Source organism: Acipenser ruthenus, chromosome 24 (genome assembly GCF_902713425.1).
Source record: "Acipenser ruthenus chromosome 24, fAciRut3.2 maternal haplotype, whole genome shotgun sequence".
NCBI classification, from domain to species: domain Eukaryota; kingdom Metazoa; phylum Chordata; class Actinopteri; order Acipenseriformes; family Acipenseridae; genus Acipenser; species Acipenser ruthenus.
Window position 1 is genome coordinate 29,640,969 of NC_081212.1, and position 26,697 is coordinate 29,667,665.

The 26,697-nt window shown below is 46.0% G+C and overlaps 1 protein-coding gene across 1 annotated transcript in view; it reads right to left on the minus strand.

The window, feature by feature from the left end:
- Nucleotides 1–8,115: 8,115 nt before the first annotated feature.
- LOC117427860 (insulin-like growth factor 1 receptor) overlaps nucleotides 8,116–26,697 on the minus strand; it is a 71,902-nt gene continuing 53,320 nt past the window's right edge. The window contains exons 4-21 of the mRNA XM_058999213.1: nucleotides 25,997–26,133; nucleotides 25,470–25,614; nucleotides 23,740–23,954; nucleotides 22,843–22,969; nucleotides 21,572–21,810; nucleotides 21,180–21,347; nucleotides 20,601–20,808; nucleotides 16,406–16,692; nucleotides 15,897–16,033; nucleotides 15,156–15,318; nucleotides 14,422–14,527; nucleotides 13,957–14,027; nucleotides 13,476–13,705; nucleotides 12,957–13,067; nucleotides 12,692–12,851; nucleotides 12,215–12,344; nucleotides 10,053–10,187; nucleotides 8,116–8,848 (exon numbers count right to left, since the gene is read on the minus strand). Of these exons, the coding sequence (XP_058855196.1) occupies nucleotides 8,377–8,848; nucleotides 10,053–10,187; nucleotides 12,215–12,344; nucleotides 12,692–12,851; nucleotides 12,957–13,067; nucleotides 13,476–13,705; nucleotides 13,957–14,027; nucleotides 14,422–14,527; nucleotides 15,156–15,318; nucleotides 15,897–16,033; nucleotides 16,406–16,692; nucleotides 20,601–20,808; nucleotides 21,180–21,347; nucleotides 21,572–21,810; nucleotides 22,843–22,969; nucleotides 23,740–23,954; nucleotides 25,470–25,614; nucleotides 25,997–26,133 (3,241 nt within the window). The 3' untranslated portion in view covers nucleotides 8,116–8,376. The remainder of the gene's footprint in view (nucleotides 8,849–10,052; nucleotides 10,188–12,214; nucleotides 12,345–12,691; nucleotides 12,852–12,956; nucleotides 13,068–13,475; nucleotides 13,706–13,956; nucleotides 14,028–14,421; nucleotides 14,528–15,155; nucleotides 15,319–15,896; nucleotides 16,034–16,405; nucleotides 16,693–20,600; nucleotides 20,809–21,179; nucleotides 21,348–21,571; nucleotides 21,811–22,842; nucleotides 22,970–23,739; nucleotides 23,955–25,469; nucleotides 25,615–25,996; nucleotides 26,134–26,697) is intronic.

Sequence of the window (26,697 nt, forward strand, 5' to 3'; positions counted from 1 at the left end):
AACTTTCAGTGTGTGTAAGAGAATCCACAATGCAACTTTCAGTGTGTGTAAGAGAATCCACAATGCAACTTTCAGTGTGTGTAAGAGAATCCACAATGCAACTTTCAGTGTGTGTAAGAGAATCCACAATGCAACTTTCAGTGTGTGTAAGAGAATCCACAATGCAACTTTCAGTGTGTGTAAGAGAATCCACAATGCAACTTTCAGTGTGTGTAAGAGAATCCACAATGCAACTTTCAGTGTGTAAGAGAATCCACAATGCAGTGTGTGTAAGAGGGCAAGAGAGCCAATACGGGGGAGACGTGAAGATCTCATTGTTACTACACATCTGTTTCGGGCTGTACAATGTTTTTGTTTTATATGCAAACCCATGCCAGTTAGATTGGATCCCTGGACAGACGGCAGTGGTTTGGTATTGTGCTCCTGCTTTGCCTGGCTGCTGAAATCAAATGAAGGCTGTGGCATTCAAAGCCAATTAACTCACCCAGAAACACACAAATAAAGCAACATCACAGCACATTTTGCATACAGAATTATTTTTATTTAACTTAAATCTTGTAGTACTGCAACTACTAGAAAAAAAAGCAAGAGCAAGAGAAACTAAAATCCTCTTCAGCCGTTCAAAAGTGTGTTTGTTTTTTAACCCCCCCATAAAATGTAAAGAATCCAGAATATAAAACAGAAATCAATTCTTACAACAGAATATACAAAAAAAACGTTCAATCATCTACTGAATCATGTTTTTAATATAAACACAGGAATATGTATGAATAATTTACACACAGCAAAGTCGTCATTTGTATGAAACAAATTGGCCATCTTGCTCTTTATTTATTTATGAACAAGAAAAAAATGGAAAGTGTACGGTTTGCAATAAGTCAGATCCATAAGGTTTTCCAGTGGTAAAATCAAAGAAAACAAGTGATATTTGTGTGTGTGTGTAAATACACACACAAACAAATGTATACACATACATGGAACCCTCTAGAAGAACTGGCGCCTAATAAAGAAACAGTATGTGCAACACAAGTGTCAAATTTCACTTCCCTTTTCTTAGGGAGTCAAAGCATTGTTTATACACTAGAGAGATTATACTGGCTTGTCAATGGACTGGGTGAAAACAAGCACCTCAAATCCAGTTACCACTGCATTAGAACAATATAAAAAGCAAGCAGACGGCTACAGACAAGTGAGCTTAATGCTTCATGTCTTGCTTTAAATGGTCATGTTTGGGGTTTTTGGAAAGTCTGCATACCAAATCAAAGTCATTTCTTTTTGAATGGTTCTATCTTTTTACTTTGAAATTCGCTGTGCTAGTGATTAATGTGCTGCACAAAGAAAACGAAAGGAGAGAGTTTGTGTCCAATGTTTCGGGGGGTTGTTTCCTGGTCCAGTAGGGTCAGGAAGGCTCTCATGGGTTGTGACTGTATTGATTACCCTGTGTTTTATATACACAGATATACACACCCCCGGTTAACTGTACATGGTTCTGAGTGAGCCACAAAGTGACAGAAGTATTGCTTATTTCACACTGCTCTAGAGATGGTGGAGCAGTCGGCTTTGGCCAAAAAACTGAACATGAAATCAAATAGAGAGGCTTAAGCGGGTGGGTATATCGCAGTGGAACACAGAGGCGCTAGTTCTCATGCCTCTGGAATACTCTTTTTCTAAGTGCTTGTATTTCGTTGCCTTGTTGAGGTGCCAGCCCCTTTGTAAAATATTTATAATATTCTTTCCAATTTCACCACTGGGTGCCCTCAGCCTTGCCCCTTTTGTAGAGCGATTCTCTGGCCGATCCATTCGGAAGAAACCCAAAACGTTTGCGGTTTACTGACCGCCCCCCGCCCCCCCCCCAAAAAAAGAATAAATAAATAAAAAAAGATTACTGTATATACACAATGAGTTTGGGGTACCTGTAGCTGCACAGTTGAGACTGATACTCTCGCCTCCATGTGTCTGGTCTTGGGTGGTATTTTCTTTTTAAAATCTCAGAGGTGATGCGCTGGTACATAGGCAGCAAATTATAACAAAGAATGAATATCTCCCCAGATAGAGTTTGCGCCTGGGTGAGCTCTCTTAGTAGATTATTCCACATCTCTCACCACTGTTCTGATTGGGTCAATTAGAATGGGTGGAGCCAATTAATCAGAGACCAGGAGCTGTGCGGCAATGTTTGTGATTGGGTGTCCAATCAGAGACCAGGAGGAGCTGTGCAGCAATGTTTGTGATTGGGTGTCCAATCAGAGACCAGGAGCTGTGCAGCAATGTTTGTGATTGGGTGTCAGCTCCCACCAGACTGTAAAGCACTGGCTGTCTCAAACACAGGCACCCACATACCAACCAACAAGAACCGATTGGGGTTCATCCTTAAAAAGAAATAACCATCTTCTATCTACGACTGTACAGCAAGAGAAATGACAAGCAAAGATGTGAGCCCCCCCTCCCGAACTGGAGGTGGTTGGTTTTGACAAAAACCAGGACACATCAGATACAGAACTGGCTACCAACCAAACCATTAGACCCTTGACATCTCAACAGAGTGACACAAAGACAAGAGCTGTGGCAGCGACACAAATGGAACAGTTATAAACACGTATATATATATATATATATATAGAGACACACACAGGTATATGTATGTATATCTATATATGTACATGTATATCTACACACACGTTTGTTTCAGCAGATCAAGGTCTCGTCCCCCCCCCCCCTCCCTTTTTTTCTAGCATGTAGGAATACCAGATGTAATAAGGATAATACACTGGTGCCTGGAAATTAAACCTGTAACCTTGAAGCCCACGATTGCAATGCGTTCTTTAGGCGTAACGAAGTGAGGTGTTACACATACACCTTTCTGAAAAGAAAAAAGAAAAGTCCACCTCCAGGTCCCTAATGCACTGATAACTATTTTTTGTAAATACTAAAATTGCACTAAATGTATTTGTAAACCGTTTTTGTTATTGTCATCTGACTACCCGTAATCTACCGGACATGACTGTCCTGTTTTTGTATGTGTGTGTTTGTGACAGAGAAATCAGGCAGCACTTGTATCTTGTAAACCATGGCAGTTTCATCACATGAAAAGCAGCAATGGACTGAAGGTCTAGGTTATCTCCACCTCATCACTAACGAAAGCGAAGAAATAAGCACTGACATCTACGTACAGGTTTGTGTTTTTAATAAAACAAGAGACAAAAGATTACGAGACCCAACACCCACCAAGCACAGAGCCTTGGTAGAACAGTGATCAGCTCACCTCACATATCTAGTTATGAGAAGCACTTCTGCCGAGCTTTGTGCCACTAGAGCATCAACCCAAATTTCCAATCGCTATACTTATTTCCCAGTTCCCTGGGGCTGTTCTTAATTGTTCCGGTAAGTGTCTGTCCCTCTAAGTACGTTCCAGTTTGCATTCCTGGCGCATCACAAAACTCTTCAAAGCAGCGCCATCTGAAGCATCTTCACCTCTTCTGAAGAGTCTCGTGGAAGGCCAGGCCACAAACCCAACTCACTTTCCTGATCACTGTTACTAGAGATCAAAATATGAATGTGCGTCTGAATCAGTCAGTGGGACATACACTACTGCTCGCAATTCTTTCCCTCATCATTATGATTATTATTATTATTATTATTATTATTATTATTATTATTATTATTATTAAAAGTCCCCAAAGTTCTCCAATAAAACACGAAGCGCTCGGTGGCATCAGCCTTGGCTTGAAGCAGAGTGAGAGACCAGGCTGTCAGTGACTTCCCCCACCACTTGATCTGTCTCTGCTTCCTGATGCCCTTTGCAACACCTCTGCATGACTGAACTTCCACACTCTAACTTCAGGACCAAAACCCTTCCTGAAAACACTGATAAGAGGCACTACTCGTGGGCAATGCGGAAGGCTTGCCAGAGCAGGCCCTGTCAAAAGCCCTTGGTCTGCAGATGCAACTGACCTGCTGCAGGAGACTTGAAAGCCATTGGGTCCTGAGCTAGCCTAATGAATTCAATGAACCAGTCTGTGGGTGATACAGTGACCAGTCTACACAGAGCCATTGGGTCCTGAGCTAGCCTAATGAATTCAATGAACCAGTCTCTGAGTGATACAGTGACCAGTCTACACAGAGCCATTGGGTCCTGAGCTAGCCTAATGAATTCAATGAACCAGTCTCTGAGTGATACAGTGACCAGTCTACACAGAGCCATTGGGTCCTGAGCTAGCCTAATGAATTCAATGAACCAGTCTGTGGGTGATACAGTGACCAGTCTACACAGAGCCATTGGGTCCTGAGCTAGTCTAATGAATTCAATGAACCAGTCTCTGAGGGATACAGTGACCAGTCTACACAGAGCCATTGGGTCCTGAGCTAGCCTAATGAATTCAATGAACCAGTCTCTGAGTGATACAGTGACCAGTCTACACAGAGCCATTGGGTCCTGAGCTAGCCTAATGAATTCAATGAACCAGTCTGTGAGTGATACAGTGACCAGTCTACACAGAGCCATTGGGTCCTAAGCTAGCCTAATGACTTCAATGAACCAGTCTGTGAGTGATAGTGACCAGTCTACACAGAGCCATTGGGTCCTAAGCTAGCCTAATGACTTCAATGAACCTATTCATCTATCCAACATCTACACAGTGCTGAATTCAACTGTGTTCCCATCGGTGTTGCACGGATATCAAAGACAGACACACAACGTTCTCATGGGGGGTTGGGTTTTTAACCCATCTATATAACGGTACAATAACACGTTTCTTCTTAGAATAATAATAATAATAATAATAATAATAATAATAATAATAATAATAATGAGACAGTTTTAGCCAGCTGTATGATCTGAGGATCTCTGGTTGTGGAAATCAATGTGTAAAGAAGTGGAGGGGAGATATCTGTAGTGGAGGTTATAACTGGTTAAATAAAAACCAAAAGACATTGCACTTGGAACATTCAGGCTCCTTCTTTAAATCCAACACACACACACACACAACGTCTCTAGATGCTAAACTTGCTCACAATGATAATGGATTTAAAACGCACTGCAGCTCTTTGATTTGTATCACTTCCCCCTTGTCGCCCCACAGTGGAGTGCGTTATCCCATCCCTTGATTTCCAGTAACACTTTCTATATGGACCACAACAGAGAGTGGAATGCAGGACTAGTCTCCCTCCCCCGGTCTCTGCATTCGTGTCTTTGAGAACAGGTTTTGAGCTCCCCTGTAAGACAGCTCCCCTCCTCTCCCACACTTGAGTTTGTGGTTTGTAGTATTAATGAGGTTTACCCGGATGTAGAGAATGGTAATATTGTCCCGTCAGGCAGCCGAGATGTATTTTCATTTTATACGCATAAAAAGAATGAGGTAGCTAAATGTTTGAAGAAGAAGAAGAAGAAGAAGAAGAAGAAGAAGAAGAAGAAGAAGAAGAAGAAGAAGAAGAAGAAGAAGAAGAAGAAGAAGAAGAAGAAGAAGAAGAAGAAGAAGAAGAAGAAGAAGAAGATCACCCGATAATTAAACCAAAAAGAAACAAACAACTCGGTACTAGAATTCATGGTGTGAGTTATACAGTGATTTAAACTGAATAAAAAGATCCTACAAAAGAATAGAATAACTTCTTAGGGAAAAAAGAAACCTAAAAACCCACGATGAGACAGTTCTACAGCATGCAGGACAGAGACTTGGACCAGAGAAGCCACTACAAACTGAATCTTACATCAAAACCACTACTATACTGAAATGTTTGCTGAAAGCAACAACAAAAAAACAACACAATCATATGCACTGATATTTAACCCTTCCTACTAAGACGTATGCAAACAGTCAAAACAAACTACACACCCAAGACTGCAAATGATAAAAGGGGCACAGGAACTCGTTTCGGTTTGACGGTAAAAGCTCTGAAGCCAGTGATCCAATAATAATACCCAAGGTGCTGGTTCTGCTGGGGTTTCCTGCTGGGGCGTGCATTAGGGTCCTTTCTTCCTTTGTTTCCTTTTGTCATGGGGGATGGGGAGGGGGTCTCAACTGGCCAAACTCAACTACGCTATCAGAAAAAAAAGCTTTTGTTTCTTTGGTGAAGGATGGGTTAAAATATCAGCATGAAAGTTTATAGAAAACAAATTAAAATAATGAAGCACGCTTCAAATCTAGAGGCCACAGCCAAATCATCACTTATTGTACCCAATAATAATAATAATAATAATAATAATAATAATAATAATAATAATAATAACAACAACACAATAAAACATCTGCTGTAAAGGGGCTGGTCGGAGGGAGGGGGAGAAAGAAACAATAAGAAAAAAAGAAAGAAAATAACTTATATAGCGGACAATATTGAGAATGTCTGAAAATAGTAAAACCGTTCTATTGACCTGAGTTTGAATCCTGCACAGCTAACAGGGGCGCTGATGCTGCCAATCGCAATGCAAGCTACCGACACAAGGGCGGCACTAGCGGGCGCTCACACGTGGAGCTAAGGTGTCCATAAGAAAATAACAACCATAATAATAATAATAATAATAATAATATTTATCATTATTTATTATTATTAGTAATAATAATAATAATAATAATAATAATAATAATAATAATAATAATAATAATAATAATAATAATAATAATAATCATCAGGAAATGTATCCGTTAAAAAAATAGAAGGCATTGGAGAATTTGTGGCAAAAACAGATGAACCTTTCAGGGATAAAGAGGGAGAAGAAAAACCTAAAGCAATTAAAAAATAAACCTTTTTTTCTTAGTGTTTTTTTTATGTTTTTTTTTAGTTTTTTTTTTAAACTTTTTTTTTTTTCCCGCTACAGTACAAAGCATAAGAACGGGGCTGCAGAGGGTTAAACCTGAAGGCTTTCATAGATTACATCCACATAGGAAAAATAATAAAATAGCAGCTTCTGTTTGTACAGACATTTAGATGAACATCTGAACTGTAAAAAAGTTATAAAAGTGACACAAAAAAACGATGTATGCAAATGATCCGTGGTCTAACATACAACTGTAAGACCTTTGTTAAAGTTAGAAATGTTCAAATCTTGTTGAGCGAAGAGATATTCTTGACAAGTCTTTGAATACCTGGAGAATCAAGTGCCTTTCTTACCTCCTGCCACGTTGTGAGGCTGTAGTGTGTTTGCTTGGTTGTTGCGTCATGGTTTTCCTGTTTCTTTAAAATCCATCCCTTCCTGTTTTTTCCTGTTTGCGGTATTTATTTTTTTGGCGTAGGGTCCTTTTTTTTTTTTGCTTTCATGAAGCAGCAGGTTTTTTTCTAGTATGCTTTCCATTCTTCCTCTTGACAAAGAAAAACTTGGATGAAATGTGCAGTGGAACAACAAACCTTTCAAATCCTTTGTGTTCATTGTAATGTGAAAAAACAAACCAAAACGAGTGGGGCGGGGGGGGGGGGGGGGGGGTGTAGAGAGAGAAAAGGAACCAACATAAAAGTTCAAAAATTGGGCAGATTTGACAGAAGTCCCTGACACACCCTCCCATAACTCCGGAATAAACAAAGCAGAAGTTCTAGTCACACGTTGAGGAAAACCGATATGAAGACATCTTTAATCCAGAACCCCCCGCCATGCCCCAAAATAAATAACTTGTCGATTGAGTGTTCCAGATGGGGGGGGGGGTGAGGGAGCGAGAGAGAGAGAGCGAGAGCGGGGAGAGAGACAGGGAGAGAGAGAGAGAGAGAGAGGGGGGGGGGAGGGAGAGGGGGTGAGAGAGAGAGAGAGAGAGAGAGGGAGAGGGAGGGGATGTTTCCAATAGAACCTGGGATCAGCCCCTCTCTCATTCCCCCCCCCCCCCCCCCCCCCCCCCCCAAGAAACTAAAACAAAGTGCTTTTCTGTTGGATTCGCTGGCAGATATGTTCACCATATTTGTCTCTTTTTAATTAGTGTGTATATATATATGTATATTTATACACACACACTATGTTTTTTAAAAAAATTTTTTTTTTTTTTTTTTTTTTTTAAACCTTGCAAAAAGTTTCCAACAAGCCCACCACAGCAGCAGCACAGGGGCTCTGAGGAGTGTTTTTCTCTCTTATTAAATAAATCCCACTCCCCCAAAAACACAAAAAAACAAGGTGCCAATCACCTTCCCGCCTCTCCACCGTGCAGCAATTTTTTTTTTTTTTTTTTAAATTTCTATCCAAATATAATTAATAATAATAATAATAATAATAATAATAATAATAATAATAATAATAGCAACAACAACGACTATAGAAAAATGAAAAATCCACTGAGGTACAGTCGGCTCTTGTCGGTCTGTTTGTTTATAATCACCGCCCTTTCCCTCTCTCCTCTCCCCGTTCCTCCTCCTCCGCCTCCTCTGTGTGGCTTGTTGTTGTTGTTGTGGTGGTGGTGGTGTGTGGGTGGATCAGCAGGCGGAGGACTGCGGCAGCGGCAGGGCACGCTCGTTCTTGCGGCCCCCGTTCATGTGAGCGTACGGCTGTGCCTCGTCGAAGCTGCCCCTCAGCACCAGCATGGGCCCGTTGGCCGCCGCATTGTGTCCAGGGTGCTTGTCGAGCGTGAGGGCTGAGGAGACCGAGGAGGGAGCGAGGCCTCCCTGAGGGGCCGAGGGGGCGGGGGGCTGCTGCTGTTGCTGCTGCTGCGGGAGGGGGCACGCCGATGAGGGCTGCAGGCTGGAGGAGGGGTCCAGGGGCATGTTCTCCATGTTCTCTGTGTCCAGATCCAGCTCCTCCATGTCGGGGGGCTTGTTCTCCTCACTGTAGTAGAAGGAGGTCTCTTGGAAGGGCGGCTCCAGCTCCTCCTTGATGCCGTTGATGATCTCCAGGAAGGAGGGTCTCATCTTGGGGTTGTACTGCCAGCACATCCGCATCAGCTCGAACCTGCAGAACACACAGCAGAGAGCGTGAGGTCAAAACACGGCTGGCACAGACATCGCCTGCCTGCACACTGACTGTGCGAGCGAGTCAATTCAAGAAGACGACGACGAAGAACAACAACAACAACAACAACAACAGTACAAGGACAAGCACTGCACACAAACATGTGTATCTGCATTGAGATCCATTGTGTATCTGAATCACACACACACTATGAACCCCCTCCAATAACCTCTCTGCCTGGCTGCACTGAATCACACACACACACACAATCTCCCTCCCTCTGTCTCTGGTGTAATATGTCCTGTAATATCACAGTGCACAGTAATATCCAATACAGCAGAGTTTCAAAGCACTTCATCTTAGTAAGAAAGACTGCACACAGCTTGAGGTGAAAACCAGCAACAGCACGAGCAGCCACTGCAATGTGGGAGCTGGATGAAGCTTGTGTCTTTCTTTTTTCTTTTTTCTTTTATTAAAATTACAAAGTAGCACAAATATTAAAACAGGGAGTTTCCCTGCATATTTGAACCACTTCCAATCCGTCCCTCTGAACAGATCCCACGTCCCTGGTCACTCGCTGGCTCTTTCTCCCCTGCGATTCCTCAAACGCTGGCTTTATTTCTGTATCACGTCACTCAACAGCCCTTTGAAATCCCACAGGCTCATTACGACTGCAGGAATGAGCAGCAGTGTGTATCACATGATCCGTTGCTATGTTTAATACCACCTGCTTCCCTACCACCAACAAAACACAGACACTCCGAGACATACAGACACGCTGAGACACACAGAGACAGACACCCTGAGACACACAGAGACCCTGAGACACACAGACACAGGTTCTTTTTTTTCTGTACTGCTTTCATTTAAGATGTTTAAGATGGTCCCAGGAATGCCAAGTAGGCTTGACCCCTTAGTGAAAGCATCCTTTCCAAGGGGCCTGAGGGATCTGTTTACTGAGTTAGATCCTCTGGGCCTCGTCAGTCCTGATTTAAAGAGCAAGGCCAGTCTCGCAGCTTGGCAGAAACACACATCGTCATTAAACTTAATTAGTCCAATTAAAAGCAGGAAGTTCAGACTTTTCCTTTGGGTGAAATACTGAAAAAGAATCAGTGGCATTACTAAAAGTTAATTTATCCACAATGTTTGAGTCTCCCGCACGCCCCAATAGGAGAACATAATTCTAATAATAATTTTAACTCACAGCATGTCCGGGCAGTTGTCTGGCTTGTCCAGCAGCCCTCCTTCCATGACGAAGCGCAGGACCTGCTCATTGGACATGCCCTGGTATGGCTGCTCTGCCAGCGTGGCGATCTCCCACAGCACCACCCCGAACGACCTGCACAGAGAGGAGAGAAGAGAGGCGGTGAGGATCTCCCACAGCACCACCCCGAACGACCTGCACAGAGAGGAAAGAGAGGTGGTGAGGATCTCCCACAGCACCACCCCGAACGACCTGCACAGAGAGGAGAGAAGAGAGGCAGTGAGGATCTCCCACAGCACCACCCCGAACGACCTGCACAGAGAGGAGAGAAGAGAGGTGGTGCGACCTGCACAGAGAGGAGAGAAGAGAGGTGGTGAGGATCTCCCACAGCACCACCCCGAACGACCTGCACAGAGAGGAAAGAGAGGCAGTGATCTCCCACAGCACCACCCCGAACGACCTGCACAGAGAGGAGAGAAGAGAGGCGGTGAGGATCTCCCACAGCACCACCCCGAACGACCTGCACAGAGAGGAGAGAAGAGAGGCGGTGAGGATCTCCCACAGCACCACCCCGAACGACCTGCACAGAGAGGAGAGAAGAGAGGCGGTGAGGATCTCCCACAGCACCACCCCGAACGACCTGCACAGAGAGGAAAGAGAGGCAGTGATCTCCCACAGCACCACCCCGAACGACCTGCACAGAGAGGAGAGAAGAGAGGCGGTGAGGATCTCCCACAGCACCACCCCGAACGACCTGCACAGAGAGGAGAGAAGAGAGGCGGTGAGGATCTCCCACAGCACCACCCCGAACGACCTGCACAGAGAGGAGAGAAGAGAGGCGGTGAGGATCTCCCACAGCACCACCCCGAACGACCTGCACAGAGAGGAGAGAAGAGAGGCGGTGAGGATCTCCCACAGCACCACCCCGAACGACCTGCACAGAGAGGAGAGAAGAGAGGCGGTGAGGATCTCCCACAGCACCACCCCGAACGACCTGCACAGAGAGGAGAGAAGAGAGGCGGTGAGGATCTCCCACAGCACCACCCCGAACGACCTGCACAGAGAGGAGAGAAGAGAGGCGGTGAGGATCTCCCACAGCACCACCCCGAACGACCTGCACAGAGAGGAGAGAAGAGAGGCAGTGAGGATCTCCCACAGCACCACCCCGAATGACCTGCACAGAGAGGGGAGAAGAGAGGTGGTGAGGATCTCCCACAGCACCACCACGATTAGGACTATTCATTAGGACTTAAAAGACTAATTTTTGCAACACATCTGGCTGCAGACTGAAGACAATGCAAAAGCATCCCAGCAAAGCAATTACAACATTGATTTGCACCTAAATAAAGACTTTATTGAAGAAGAAAAGAAAAAGAAAAGCGTCATTTCAGTGTGGTGCTGCCCTGGGTGATCAGGGGTATAATCCACCCGACTTCAAAGCGCAGGGGGAGGGGAGTGGGGGGGGGCGGATTGTCAGATGTTTGTTTGCTGGCAGAGGCTAACCTGTAATTTAGAAACATCTGGAGGAATTTGTATTTCAACAAGAGAAAGCAAGCCAGTGAGAAAGACAGGGAAGTGAATGGATAAACCAGCTGATCTACTGTGTGTTGCATTACTTATATAAAAAATAAAAATAACAATTCTCTTTTGTTTTCCGGGGGACAGGCTCCACAAGTGGCATTGGAAATGTTGTGTTTGTTTGCTTTTTTTCTTTTTATTTATTTGAAATCAGCAGGACTGGGAAGCAGGTTGCCCAAACCAGCAAGACGCTTAGTAATTGTAAGTTTTCTAGTACAATGTATCTTATTTCACATACCGCTAAGGGCTCATCTATTATTAGAGAAGGTGAACAATGATTTTCTTGTTCCTTCATGTATTAAACGTTGCTGGTTTCCTGGTAATTAAATGTACTAAATGCAGTGTGGACTACAGGAACTGAAACCTGAAGAGCTCCAACCGAATACCTTTCTGCCTGGGGAGAAGCTGAACGGATGCGCCTGTCTCGATGTCTCGTTTGCAGCCTTCTGGAGGGAGGGGACTGGTTTAATACAGTTCATTAAAGATCATTAGAGCTCTCTATCACTGCCACTGGCTCGCTTTCATGTGACAGAGCTCAAAGCGGTCCCACCCTGGCTCTGTCAGAGTGAACCCCGAGTTCTTACCACACGTCAGAGTTCGTTGTGAACACTCCATCTTTGAGGGACTCGGGGGACATCCAGCGCACCGGCAGCAGCCCCTTCCCTCCCTTGCGGTAATAATCCGTCTCGTAGATATCCCTCGTCATGCCGAAGTCTGCAAGGAGAGAGACGCAGCAGGGAAGTGAGCACTGAGACCCTGAAGAGAGGGCACTACCGCCTGGGAGGGAGATAAACTCTCTCCCAGTACAGCCCTGATAAAATCAGGGCTTCACTGCGATTAGGACACCCATACACAGGGACTTTATTTCCATTGACAGCATTTCCATATTGAAAAAAGATCCAGATTTAATTTACCTTTTTTAAATAATGACATTTCTTTACAGCTATTCTAAGAGCTCTGAATGCTCAGCAGCAGTGCACTGTGCCCGTGTAACAGGCCGGTATTCCTCTGTCCAGGAGAGTCCACGGGTACAAACACGCAGACACAGGGGGGCCGCTCACCTCCGATCTTCACGGTGAAGTCCTCGGCCACCATGCAGTTCCTGGCCGCCAGGTCCCGGTGCACAAACTTGTTGGCGTTGAGGTACGACATGCCGTCTGCGATCTCCCCCGTCATCTGGATCATCTTCTTCAGGGGGGGCAGGGGCTGGCCCGTGTTCTTCTGTGGCGAGGGAGCACGATAAAACAAGGCAGGGTTAAAAGGGTCAGAGTTTCTAAAGCTGACGAGATCCTAAGCGTGAAATTTATCCCGGGCAGGGCGGCTCACCTCGGCTTCGGAGCGCAGCGAGCGTAGGTAGCTCTTGAGGTCTCCGCGGGTCATCAGCTCCATGATGACCAGAGTGGGCTGGCCTTGGGACACCACTCCCAGGAGACGAACCTGTCACACACACAGACAGACAGACAGACAGACAGACAGACAGACAGACAGACAGACGTCAGCCACGGACACTTGGTAATACATTCACATATATCTGTGTGGAAGTATGTGGAAGCAGTGTGGGAGCAGTGTGGGAGTATGTAGAAGCAGTGTGGAAGCAGTGTAGAAGCAGTGTGGAAGTATGTAGAAGCAGTGTAGAAGCAGTGTGGAAGCAGTGTGGAAGTATGTAGAAGCAGTGTGGAAGCAGTGTGGGAGCAGTGTGGAAGTATGTAGAAGCAGTGTGGAAGCAGTGTGGGAGTATGTAGAAGCAGTGTGGGAGTATGTAGAAGCAGTGTGGGAGTATGTAGAAGCAGTGTGGGAGCAGTGTGGAAGCAGTGTGGGACTATGTAAGGGCGTGATGGTCCTCACCACATGGTGGCAGTTGAACTCCTTCATGACGGATGCCTCGTTCAGGAACTCGATGCGCTCCCGCATGCTGGCCGACTCGTTGACCGTCTTGATGGCCACACGCGTCTCCGGCTCGTCCTTCACCACGCCCTTGGCGATGCCCTCATACACCATGCCGAAGGAGCCCTGGCCCAGCTCACGGCACATGGTTATCTTCTCCCGCAGGACCTCCCACTCGTCCGGCACGTACACTGAGAGGAGGGGAGAGTTAGGCATTGCAGCCTGCTCATTTATTATATATTAAAATAGTTATTATAACGTCTATCGAACAAAAACTGTTCAAGTGGCGCTTCCACAGTGACAACATTTTACTGTCCTGTACATCGCAATGTGTTTATCATGTCTACAAGCTGCAGGGCGGTCTCTCTCTAGGTCTCTGTTCTCTCAGCTTCTCTGTAGCTCCTTGTATTCTCTCCCATGGAGGTGCTCCGGTGATACTCACTTTCTGCAGCACTGAAGTACTCCGGGTTGACAGAGGCATAAAGCACCCCATTCCCCAGCCGGTCGCTGTTCCTGCGGAAAGAAAACAAGAACAGCACATCATGAGGCGGGGCTGCAGCAGCAAAACAGCCTGCTTGAAATGTGTTGCAAAACAACCAAGACCCAACCGGTTAGAGACTATTAAAGCACATGCAGCTCTTCCAGCACTAAGCAACCCGACAATAACCAATTCAACAGTTCCCCTGACTAGTAGCATGAATCTTGGACAGCCTAATGTTACATTAGTTAAGGCTGTTGAAGATCCCTTCTTATTAGGGGCTTTGAAACCAGTAGCATGAGTCTCATCTGGATCTCTCATCCACAATACATAACAGCAGCATACCCAGTAGCAGTCTGCCTTTCTCAGTGGGCTCTTTCAAGGGCTGCAGTATTGAGAGGCTCCCTCTCAACTCCTGTGCCTTCTTACCTCTTCTTATTAACGACGTAGAGAGCGACAACCAGCCCCGTGATGATCAGGAACACAATGATGGGGATGATGATCATCAGATACAGTGCGTTCTCATACTCCGGGGCTGCACAAAGAAAACACACACTGAGCACGGCAGCCTGGGTACAAAACACAAGTACCCTTACGATCCAGCCGCTCAAGTCTCACAAGCTGTTCAATAACAATAAAGCACTACAATAAGTAAAGAATCCCCAGTGCAATGGAATGGAGTGCTCGTGTTCCTCAGTGTTCTGCTGTGCTGTGTTTCCTCTGAACTCCTACAATAAGTAAAGAATCCCCAGTGCAATGGAATGGAGTGCTTGTGTTCCTCAGTGTTCTGCTGTGCTGTGTGTTCTCTCACTCACTCCTACAATAAGTAAAGAATCCCCAGTGCAATGGAATGGAGTGCTCGTGTTCCTCAGTGTTCTGCTGTGCTGTGTTTTCTCTGAACTCCTACAATAAGTAAAGAATCCCCAGTGCAATGGAATGGAGTGCTCGTGTTCCTCAGTGTTCTGCTGTGCTGTGTGTTCTCTCACTCACTCCTACAATAAGTAAAGAATCCCCAGTGCAATGGAATGGAGTGCTCGTGTTCCTCAGTGTTCTGCTGTGCTGTGTTTTCTCTGAACTCCTACAATAAGTAAAGAATCCCCAGTGCAATGGAATGGAGTGCTCGTGTTCCTCAGTGTTCTGCTGTGCTGTGTGTTCTCTCTCACGTTTTGCCTGTACGTAGAAGGACACAGCCTCAGTCCAGGAGCCGTTCCCAGCCAGGGAGGTGGCTCTGACCCGGGCGGAGTAGTTCCCTGGGCCCAGGCGGGTCAGCCGGGCTCCTCTGTGATCCCTGTAGTGCTGCCGGGACACACACTCGTGCTTCTCCAGCTGGGAAACACAGACAAAGACCAAGAATGATCGATACTTCATGATTCAATGATTCACTGTTTGTACGCGTGGACAATAAATAGCAAGAGCTGCATTTATAAGGACGCTCCACAAAATAACTGTAAGTCACCTTGGATAAAGGTGTCTGCTAAATAAACAAATAATAATAATAATAATAATAATCTTGCATTGTAACCCTGTACTGCCCTGTAACACTGTAAGTCGCCTTGGATAAAGGCGTCTGCCAAATTAATAATAATAATAATAATAATAATATGTATCAGATCTGCAAGGACCACGTTCCTGCTCTTAGTCGAGACACTTGAGTGGAAATCTAAAGCTTTTCCTCATCGAAGTCCTGGCACATGAGAGGTCGCTACCTCTGTACCGACCAGGCTTTAACTCTCAGCACTGCATTGCAGGCCTGTGTACAGGTCTATGCATGATAAGTGCATGCAGACCCACAGGCCGCTCCATTAGCATGGGAAAGGCTTCACTGTATTTGCAATGACAGGCGTCCCGGCTGCAGGCTGAGCCGGTGTTCAGGAATCGCACAGCAGCGTCACAGGAAGGCCCACCTCTGCACTCTGCCGGTATTTAATCTCATACATCAGGATCAGTCCGTTGGGATTGAGCGGCTCCGTCCACTTCAGGTGGATGCTGCTGTCCTCCAACTTCTCCCACGTCACTGGTCCCGGAATGTCATCCACTTTTTCTGAAACACACAAGATTTTACATTCTTACTGTAAAACGCGGCTAAAGCAACACCAATGGATGGATCTATTCAAAAAAATAATTAAAAAGTAAATAAATAAATCCTAAGAAGATCCCAGGAATTTGTTATAAAGTAATTATAATGTCTTAGTTATTTTTTATAAATGTATTTCTAAAGCAGGTTAATATTAAAAAACGAATTGTTTATACAGTAATCTGTCATGTCCACGAAAGTAAAAAAAAAAAAAAACCTTTTTCATTAAACAAGCAAGCCGAGATCAACAGAATCCGCCTCCACATATTCATTTCGGCGCTACCTTTTCCTCCAGACAGACCCAGCCGACAGCGTGCGGAGGGGGAGGATGGGGCTCACCTGCCGGCTTGGTGCGTGCGAAGACGAAGTTCGCCGCGCTGCAGCCCTGCCCAACCTCGTGGTTGCAGGCGTGGATGTCGATGCGGTAGACGGTGAAGTGCTGCAGGTGTGAGATCTCTGTCCACTCCTTGCCATTCACTGTGGTGTCGTGGAAGGGGTACTCGCGCTCCGCCTTCTCCGATCCTGTGACGTTGGCACCCAGATCCTGCCCCGTGTTGTTGCTGCTGCCCCTCGGGAGGCTGGCATTGGCCATGGCAAACACCTCCCTCCGCCTGCGGTCCAAGGGCCTGTGACGAGCAGAGAGAGAGGAAGAGGAGAGATCAGACCCTGCATGCAAACTCCAGTCCGGACCAGAGGAGCTTACAGTGAGGAGCCCCATGAGCGAGAGAGAAAGGCACAGGCTTAAAGAGATAGAGATAGAGGGAGAGAGAAAAAGAGAAAGAAAACATGAGAAAGAAAAAACTGATACAGTTTGACAGACTTGTGGAGGCTCTTGCGGAGAAGCACTGTACGCTCACAAAACCACTGATAAGCTACCACTTCAGGAAACCACTTTCCAACTGCTAAATCAGCACAGCACAACAAAACACAGCAGTGTGGAACAAAGCACCAGAAAAAAAACACGCTAAGTGGACTACCTTCCCTTCCGATTCAACATACCGGGACTTTTAAAGCACACAACCCACAGCTCAAACCAAATCCATGAAGGGAACCATCTGGAGTAAATAGTGAAAGACTAGCCCACTAGCTCCTTGCTAAGGTTTTTTTTTTTTTTTTTTTTTTTATAAGAATCTGCATCGCACAGAGTTGTCTTGTCACTTCAGCGCCGGTCACTGGGCAGACAGAAATGTTAGCTGTTTAAGGTGGGATTGTTAGTTAGGTGAAAGGAAAGTGGGTGGATCAGGAATCAGGACAGCTTTAAAGTGGAAGTGCCATTCAGGGGGTGGAATGTTAAGGGTTAAGACAGAATTGTCCTTCAGGGTGCAGAATGGTTAGAGGTAGGGAGGGAGGGAGGGAGAGAGGTAGGGAGGGAGGGAGGGAGAGAGGTAGGGAGGTAGGGAGGGAGGGAGGCAGGCAAGCAGGTTTTTCTGTTTTCAAAATGTTTCAAGCACTGTATTAACTGAAGACATCTGGCAAAGAAGAACAGTGCTTCACAGAATGGCAGGATTTCCAACCAACCAACCACACAAATAATACAAATGAAAAGAAATTACTACATGACCAAAACAAATAAACAAATAAATGACCAAGATCAAGAAAAGGGTTCAGATTGTCATTATGTTTCTTACTGAATATTTACTGTATAGCAAAGTAACTTAAAAATAAACTGATTTCTGCTGGGAAAGCTTTCTTCAGGAATCTTTACTCACAAATAGCCAGACCCTTGATCCAGCTTGTGGGACAGAACTATATAGAATTTAAAAAAAAAGGATTCTACAAACAACAAAACAAACAAATACATCAATTAAAGCAAGAATAATGTGAAATAAAACACAGAAGCAACACAGGTGAATGTAGTGCTCACTGGAGAGTGGCCGTGACACCGAGATGAAGCAGGTGATCAGCTCATCATGACAGAGCGGACAGCTCGATAGCACATCGCCTTACCTAAAACCACCTCTAACAGACGTGTACATTTTCGCTCGTTTCGGATCTCTGAAAAAATTAAAACATGGTCCTACGTTTATTCAACCAAAGAAAAAAAAAATGATAGAAAAACAGGATATTCATTCACAAAATCAAAAGACAGCATGTAACTCTATAAAACATGCTAATGGATGGATCACAGCAATATTCAATTCCACCTTCCCCGAGAGCCAGCCCTCCCGTGTCACAGGGGTTTGTACCAGACAGATCTGAAACATACCCTTGAAATGCGTGCAGCTTTCTTGTACACGGTACTCAACAGAGAACTTAAAGCCACAGAGAACTGTGAAAGACTGGGCTGCTTATTCCACACAGCTCAGGCTCCCTTCTTGAATGCTGGTCCTTATTCCACCAGCCCATCCCATAATGCTCAATAACTTCAAACCTGGTTTGCAGTTCACTTGCAACCACTGTGACCGGTTTTAACAGCTGCAATACTGTAAGGAAATATGCTCAGATATACAGGGGCACAGCACATGGAGAACTCCTCTGCCTACAGCTTGAGTGAGTTCAAACCCCCTCTAATTACTGTGTGAGATGGGAAGCCTCCTCCTCACAACAGCTGTTCAGAACAGAGTGAGAGCCGACTCTGATCCAGTGGTGGTGCACTGACTGGTGATGGGCTGCGTCTCAGAGTGTGAGCGCAGTGCTGGCCCTGTAAACACATGCAATGACAAACCCAGAGCACAGCAGAGAGGCGAGGCAGTACCAGAGACTACATTGAACTCAGCTCAGGGTTTCAAATCCCACTGAAAGAAAATGAGGTGGGAGGTTAAACTGATTGGGTTAGATGGTGATCCGCATGCTTCCGGAAGGAATCTGGTCAAATAAATCAATAAATATCATAAAAAAGAGGAGAAAGAACTGACAGCAATATTGCATTCCGTGACGGGTATTCCACCCCATGATCCTTGGAGTCTATGCAGCATTGTCGGTGTAAGTGGGGCTCTTCTTAATGAGACACACCGTGTCAATGCCAAGGCATACAATGTACTGCTCTGTTCTTTCTATTTATAAAACGACCAGCTTGTCTTTCCACGGTGATGTAGGTTCTTAACGAATGAAGCCCTGACAGACGTACAGACGACCTTCTCCTGGTCAGGGGAATGGATTTAAAATAAGTGGAACTGGCTAGAGCAGGACCCTCCCTCTCACAAGCAGCCCCTGCATTCATTCCACTGCCACACCTGCAGCTTTCCTTCGCCCCTGAACCCTGCCTGAACTTGCAAACACAGACGCAGAAAAAAAAAAAAACAGGAAGCGCACAATCCCTGCCCCAGACGCTGTGGTGCCGGCTCAGTGGCACAGCTTGGCTTCAGAAGCTTCTCAGAAATGCTCACCTCTAGGCGTGGCGGCTTGCTAGAGCTCAATAAAAACAGGAAAGTCTGCATTTTCATTTTACTGGAGAGATTTTTTCTCTGCCCTCGATTCCATGTCACCATATTGGCTGCAAGTTGTCAAGAAGGAGTTTTGTGCATCAATTACAGAGTGGGGAGGATTTTGTTGTGCACATAAATAAAATGAATGCATTTGAAACCTGTCTGAATACCTTCACTTGTGTTTACTGTAACAAGGCATTCACTTTCAAATGACATTTTCATTTTCAGATGGCTTTGCTGTACATTTCCTGGCAACCAGTCACACCAAACATCTCGGACAAAGAGAGTCGGGGTGGGGGAGATGAGAAAGAAAAACAGAATGGAAAACATGTCCTCCTCTTTCAGCTTCTCTGTGCAAACCTAGAACTTGTTAAACTTCTGAGAAACTGGGAGGCTGTTGTTTCCCGCAGGCTCTGCTCCCAGTAAAGCATTCTATTGGCTCGGGGGCTGGGCTCACAAACACGCATCGGGCTTCCGACAGCTTTCTGACGTCAGCCTATTCCTCGAGAGCCAGACTTCAAAAAAAAAAAAAAAAAAGGAGTCTACAACAAAGGACATTTCCCTTGCTTTTAATTTTTTTATTGATTTTCCCAGTATGATTTATTTAAAAACTTTTAAAAGACTTTTTAAAAAACTTTAAAAAAAGACTTTTAAACTGTACTGTGATTTGCTAGACCTTTTACTTCTACCACAAATGAATCAATGTGGCCGATTTTTACAACCCAGTTTCGGAGCAGTCAGGTACATGTAGTCTTCTGTAAATACAGTTTGGAAAAGGCCTCTAAAAGAGAACTGGAAGGCATTAAGCGTCATTGATCTGTTCCTGTATCACATTCTCACAGTGTGGGGGATGGAAGACATTCGCTGCCGCTAGCGAAGCTGAGGATAATGCAATGCACATGTCACTATGCTTCAGTGCTAGGAACCACAGACACCCCTTTCTGGACACGGCTTCTCTCTGCATGCAAATTTCTTTGTTGTTTGTTTTTTTTTTTTGATTCCTGATCGTGACATCCTGAAAATAAAACAAAACCATGAAGTACGGTAGCGCCGGGACAGGGCACCACAGGGTCTCTGGATTGCTGTATTACCTCTCCAGTAATGCAAACCCTCCAGTTCAGAGACATGTGTACACATGACGATCAACATGACCCAACAGTTTAGCGTACCGGGGCACGAAAATGGAGTTGTGTAGGAAGTTCTCGAAGACTTTGCGGTAGGAGGCGTCCTCAGCCTCTGCTTTGATCTCGGCCTCGGTCTTGGGACAGGGGCAGCACGGGCCCTTGTCCCCCCCTCCCGACTCCGTCTTCGCGGGGTTCGTGTCCTCGTCAGGGTCGATGGCCCCCGTTGCCGGAATCCGGATGGGAATCTTCAGTTCTGGGAAAACAATTGCAAACTGTGAGCATTCCTTACCAGCCTCCTCCCTGCTCTCCAACTCGTCCAGTACCTTCAGGACTGAGCCGAGCCCCTGCCAAGGGTTTAACATGGAACTATTTACTGATGGATTAAGAGCAATCTTGGACTGTCCACTGCTCTTGTGTGGACAAACTAGTTACTTTATTCAAGGATGAGAAGAAGCATTAAAAAAACAACAATAATAATTCTGCATGCATCACTGATTCCCAGCCTCTCCATTGAGATATCTTAATGCAGCTGTTTACGCATGCAGAGCCTTCAGCTCAGAGAAGGCTCTACTGCCGGCACTCCAAGGCAGCGCTCCTGCACACAAACCAGTCCCAGCAGCTCACCTTTGGAGCAGTAGTTGTGCAGGTACAGCTCCTTGTCCTCGGGCTGCTGCTGCCAGCGGAGCAGGTAGTAGGTGAAGTTTCCGTTGGGGTGGGTGGGGGTCGACCACTTCACCAGGAGCTTCGATGAAGAGTTGGAATACGAGCGCACATCCGCCGGGACCGAAGGCACTGTCGCGCAAAACAGAGAGAGGAAGTTAGGCACTGCTTATTAAACACGTGCAGCGCAATGTTACTTGAGCACTGAAATAGGAGTGAACAGAGGAGACCCGCTGTCCACAAGCAAAATAAGTATAAAAACTTCAACAAATGCACCATGGCTGCAGATGTGAACAGTAATGTGTGGTGCTGTGATACAGTGCTAGCAGGCCTTGTGAAAACGGACGCAGCGTTACCTGAGGGGCTGGTGCGGATGTAGACCACCTCGCTCTTGGCTCCATGGACGAGCCCTTCCTCCGTGGTGGTCAGGGTGATGGCCTTGACGAAGATGGCGTACTGGGTCCAGGGCTTGAGGCCGGCCAGCAGGATGCCGGGGTCCTTGTCCTTTTCCTGGGGCAGATCCACGTCCACCATATTCCAGCTGTTGGAGCCGCAGCCGTCCTGCCCCTCGTACTCCTTGATGTTCCGGACCGGCCTGTGCAGCAAGGGAGAGGAGCGGTGAGGAGAGGGCTTGCAAAGCAAGCTACACACGACTCAGGCACTTACATTGGCAACGCTACAGTGGGGAGCCAATGAGATTTGAAACTGCTAGTGGAATGGCATTCTGGGGCAAATGGAGCCACGACCATGCCGCTCTATTAAAGGGCTGCCAAATCAGAATGGGAGCACTGGGTTAACCCTTTGCAGTCCATTGTCGGACTGGGTCCGACATTGCAATTATTCCTCACAGGTCCTTTGTCGGACTGGGTCCGACATCATTATAGCAACGCAATAAACGGGTGTCTAGTCGTTTTTTCGCCGGAAAAAGCCGAGAAAACCATTCAATTGCCGAGTGGGAGCGACAGGAGCCGAAACAAGTCGGGGAAAAAAATAAATAAATAAATAAATAAATGGCGTATCTCATGAATAGTCATACATGGTATCAGGTATCAGATAACGGGGGCGGTCTGAAGTAAACAAGTTGGCTGACTGAATCAGCGCACAGAAAACACTGACATTTGCAGAGCTTTTTTGAGATGTTATAGTAATAAAATAATGACTTGGATCGCATTATTGAGGAGTTTGGTGATAAAACGAGTGATCCGGAGATGATCGATCGGTATGTACGACTATTATTATTATTATTATTTATTTCTTACATAGGTGAACGCTATAGCAAACGAAAGGGTGGGGCGGGGCTGGAGATGCCTCGTGAGTGCTTTGTTGATATGCAGGGCCATTTAAACCCGTTTGACTGAAAAAAAATACTTTTAAACAGCACGTCTAAAATTAACTGCGCGTGTGAAAATTAATTAGACCTGGCGTGCTGAACGCGCAATTAATAAATGGACCGCAAAGGGTTAAAACCAGTTTGAAAAGAACCTCTTGTAATAGAGACCCCCGTTCATACCAAGGCTGTCTAGGATCACTAAATACTGCTCGCATCTCTCTCCTTTCTTTTCTTCAATCAGCTTCAATGCTGCAGATCTGACCCGATGCCCTCTCTGTGTACACCGCAGATACTCACGCCTCCTTGTAGTAGACTATGAAGCTGATGAGGTCTCTGTAGTCTGGGGGGCGGTACCTCTCCCAGGTCAGCTTGATCTTGTTCTTCATGGTGCTGTTGGACTTGAACTTGAGGATGTAGCTCCCACCTGCAACACAGAGCAAGGGGGCGAGGTCAGGCAACACAGTCACCCACTAAAGGGGTGACAATGCACCAAATGCGGTTGAGCAAAAGTAGGGTCTCCTGCTTGTCTCTCCAACCACAGAGCAACAGAAGACCCTGACTCTGCAGATTTCAGCGTGGGGTGACCCCTGTATCGGTGCAATGCCTGCGCCAAGTAGTGCTGTACATTGCTTTATTACAGTCCCTCCCACAAGTAGTGCTGTACATTGCTTTATTACAGTCCCTCCCACAAGTAGTGCTGTACATTGCTTTATTACAGTCCCTATTAATATTACTGCTCCAATCAAACAAGGCACGGGTGTTGCTAATTAATCTGCTTGCGTCTGCCATTATACAGCTCTACAGAGTCCTGTATAAACAATAAGGACACAAACGATTTCATAACATGAAACAACAAGACTAAAATACTCAAGCGGTCTTTCTCTCCCCTGTACTGTAGATCCCTGTGTTTGCAGCTCTCTGTGCTGCTGTGTGCAAGCATATCAAGTTAGTAATGTCTTGGTGTCCCTTTCCTGCTGTAGGTTCTTTCACAGCTAGCCTCCAGAACGCTCCTCTGTGGCACCAAGTGAGCTGAAACAGGCAAACTCCATCTACCCCGTGCAGAAGCCGCTGGTCACAGATAAGAGATTTGCTTAGGTGTCTATATATACCCTGCGTTGCTGTGATCTAAATGGAGCCCTCGTGTAGGTTCTATTTGGCCCTGCTTAACGTCGAGCCCCCCTTCTCTCCACTCACAGGAAGCTCTCTCTCCGTTGTTTCGGGGGTTCAGGTCCCCCTTGCCCTGCCGCCCCCTGGTCCCCGACGCCTCCTCCATCTTGTAGATCTCAGACAGGCACAGCTTGGGGTTGAAGGCGAAGTACATTTTCCCTTCTCTGATGGTCAGGTTGTGCCGGTCCCAGTCCCACAGCTGCTGCAGGTTCTGGTTGTCCAGCACATAGAAGGAGTAGTTCCTGCAGGCAAAATGACAAAACTGAGCGTTCGAGACAGGCCCGGCAGGACCGGTCAAGGGGGTGCGCAGAGAGGATCCCCATCAACACAGCACTGGATCCCAGCGGCAATGCCAGTGGGAGACTCTGAGGCAGTGCAATCTGTGCCACATCTGTGAGTGTTTAACACGGTATTGTTATCCTGAAGTTTGGTTTCGACAGCTTGCTTTTCACTATGAGAGCAGCGTGGTTTCAGATATTAGGGCAGTTTGGACTAGAGAGAGGGAGTCGTCTGTATTTATTCAAACATGGAAGCTCAGAATGTGCCAATCAACATGAATCTGTAGTACTGGACATACAGAGTACAGCAAAACTGAGCTGGGCAACATGAAGAAGGAAAGCAAGATGAAAACAGCAGAGAAATGACAAACAATGCATGTATGTATGCATGTATGCATATATGCATGTATGTATGCATGTATGCATGTATGTATGCATGTATGCATGTACCGGTATGTGTTTTTATTAACTGCTTTGCTGCTTCTCCTGGTGGCAGACTAATTCTAAAATGAAGAACAAAGGGACGGGGTGCTGGAGATGCACAGCCTTGTAAACGACCTGACTGCACTGCACTAGGCTTCTTTGTTCAGGTCGTAGGTGTGTGTGTGTGAGGTGGGGAGGGGTTACAGACAAGGACACTTTCAATGGAGGTACTGTATCTAACAGGACTTTGTTCCATTGAGCCCTGTGGAATGTGAGGAATGCCAGCCCTCCTCAGACACAGCCTTCTCCCTGTAACTCTATCCTGGGAGAGAACAATCAGGAGGGACACAAGCTTTCCCACGGCCCTGCCGGAATCTTGCAACATTGCCACTCTCAGTACCAGATTTCTGTAACAGCACAGGCAATAAGAATGTTATGCTGGGCTGCAGTCCATACTCCAGCAAGCAAGGCTGTGTGTGTGTCTCGCTTTGACATTTCAGTGTGTGTCTCTCACAACTACTTCCACATACTCCAGTAAACCTGTGACTGAATACATAATCATGGGCTTGGTTTCCAAGGAAACCACCTCATTGTCAATAAAAAGAAAGAGGAGAGATTTCTCAGTTCCTGAGAATCAGAGGCTCCATCTCCTCAAAGCAGGAAAAAAAGAAAGAAGAAAACAGATTAACAGATGAAGGATGAGCCTCCTCATCTCTCCCTTCAGAGCACTGCTCAGCATGCTGCGAGACAGAGGCTTGGCCCCTCTTCAGAAGGAATCTGGTGGGATGGGTTCCATTACGCACACCCCCAACCCCCAGCCCGGTGTGTGGGCCTTCAAAAGAATACTAAACATCACAGAATAATACTAAACATCATAGAAGTACACAAACTGCCAACTGCAGAGCATACAAACAAAAAAAGGTTTAAACACAAAATCATAAGATCTGCAGCACTAAAAAGAAACTCGGCAGTAAGTTAACATTTTGACAGCAAGCATCTTTCTAAAGGAAAATGTTGAGTTCCACTGTCTCGAAGGTTACCCCCCCCAAGACCTACCCTTCCAGCCGCTGCTCCCCATTGATGTACCGCAGGCTCTTCAGAAAGGACAGCGAGGTCAGTCCGTGAGAGTGGCGGATTTTCACGAAGCCCGTCACTGTCTCGATCAGCCCCATGAAGCTCTCCAGCTCCGAAGCAATGTTATCTGGGAGAGACACGAGAGAAGAGAGCTGTGTAGATCAAAGTGCAAATCAGCAGGTCAGTCAAAGACATTCTCACTGCTGTTTCCCCCATAATCCTAACTCTTACTGAGCTAGAAAACTACTCTGGAAAATCACTGAGGGTTTCTAACTCGCAGGAAAAATATTATTATAACATTATAATAGTTTCCTACTTATCTTTGCTCCACCGCCTTAGAATCAACATGGTTTAGCAACAGTGACACCTGGTGGCCAGACATTCTATCACATGAAGTGAACTTGCACTGCCACAGTGTGTCGCTGTTGTCCTTGTTGTAACATGTCCCGTATGGAAGCAGACGATCCTGCGGGGCCTCCTATTTGAGAATGCCTCTCCCCAGTACTCACTGCCGCGGCGGATGTTGATAACCAGGTTCCCCCCGATGACAGTGCAGCCCTTGAGGGACTGGGCCGTGTCCACGGAGTCGATGGTGCTAGAGTCGCAGATCTTGTGGCAGGGCCCGTCGCAGGGGCTGCAAAACATGCTGTGGGAAAGACGGGAGACAGGAGGGAGCCGTCAAGGACGCAGTCAGTGCCAGAGAGTCTGAAGACCTTGAGAAGAAAACGCTGTTGGACCCTGCCACTCCCAGGCAGAGCGCTCTGTCCATGACCCCAAAATACACCAGACACTGGAACACCTAGTGAACTCTGAAACATTTTTTAAGGTCAGCCTCCCTGTAAACAGACCTCTGTTTTTATGTAGGAGTTTAATGCTACAAGGCTAATGTTGAAAGTAAGAAATCGTGGGCTCTAAACATTATCTACAAATACTGTGTCTGAACTCTACATTTCTCACAATACATGCACCGCATCAAAAACATAACGGCAGAAAGGGGTTTTAAGTTGTTATTTTTTACTTCACACCTGGAGAGCAACTTTAATGTAAAGGGTACCATTACATTTTGCCCCAGGAGTTTGCATGACATACAAAATATGAAGTCAGCATCTTAAATGGTTTATAAGGCATTGGCAGCGGAGGCTGCACTACTATGATGACGCAGCGCCTTCAATACCGGTAGATCCCATTCTGAAAGGATAAATGACAATGG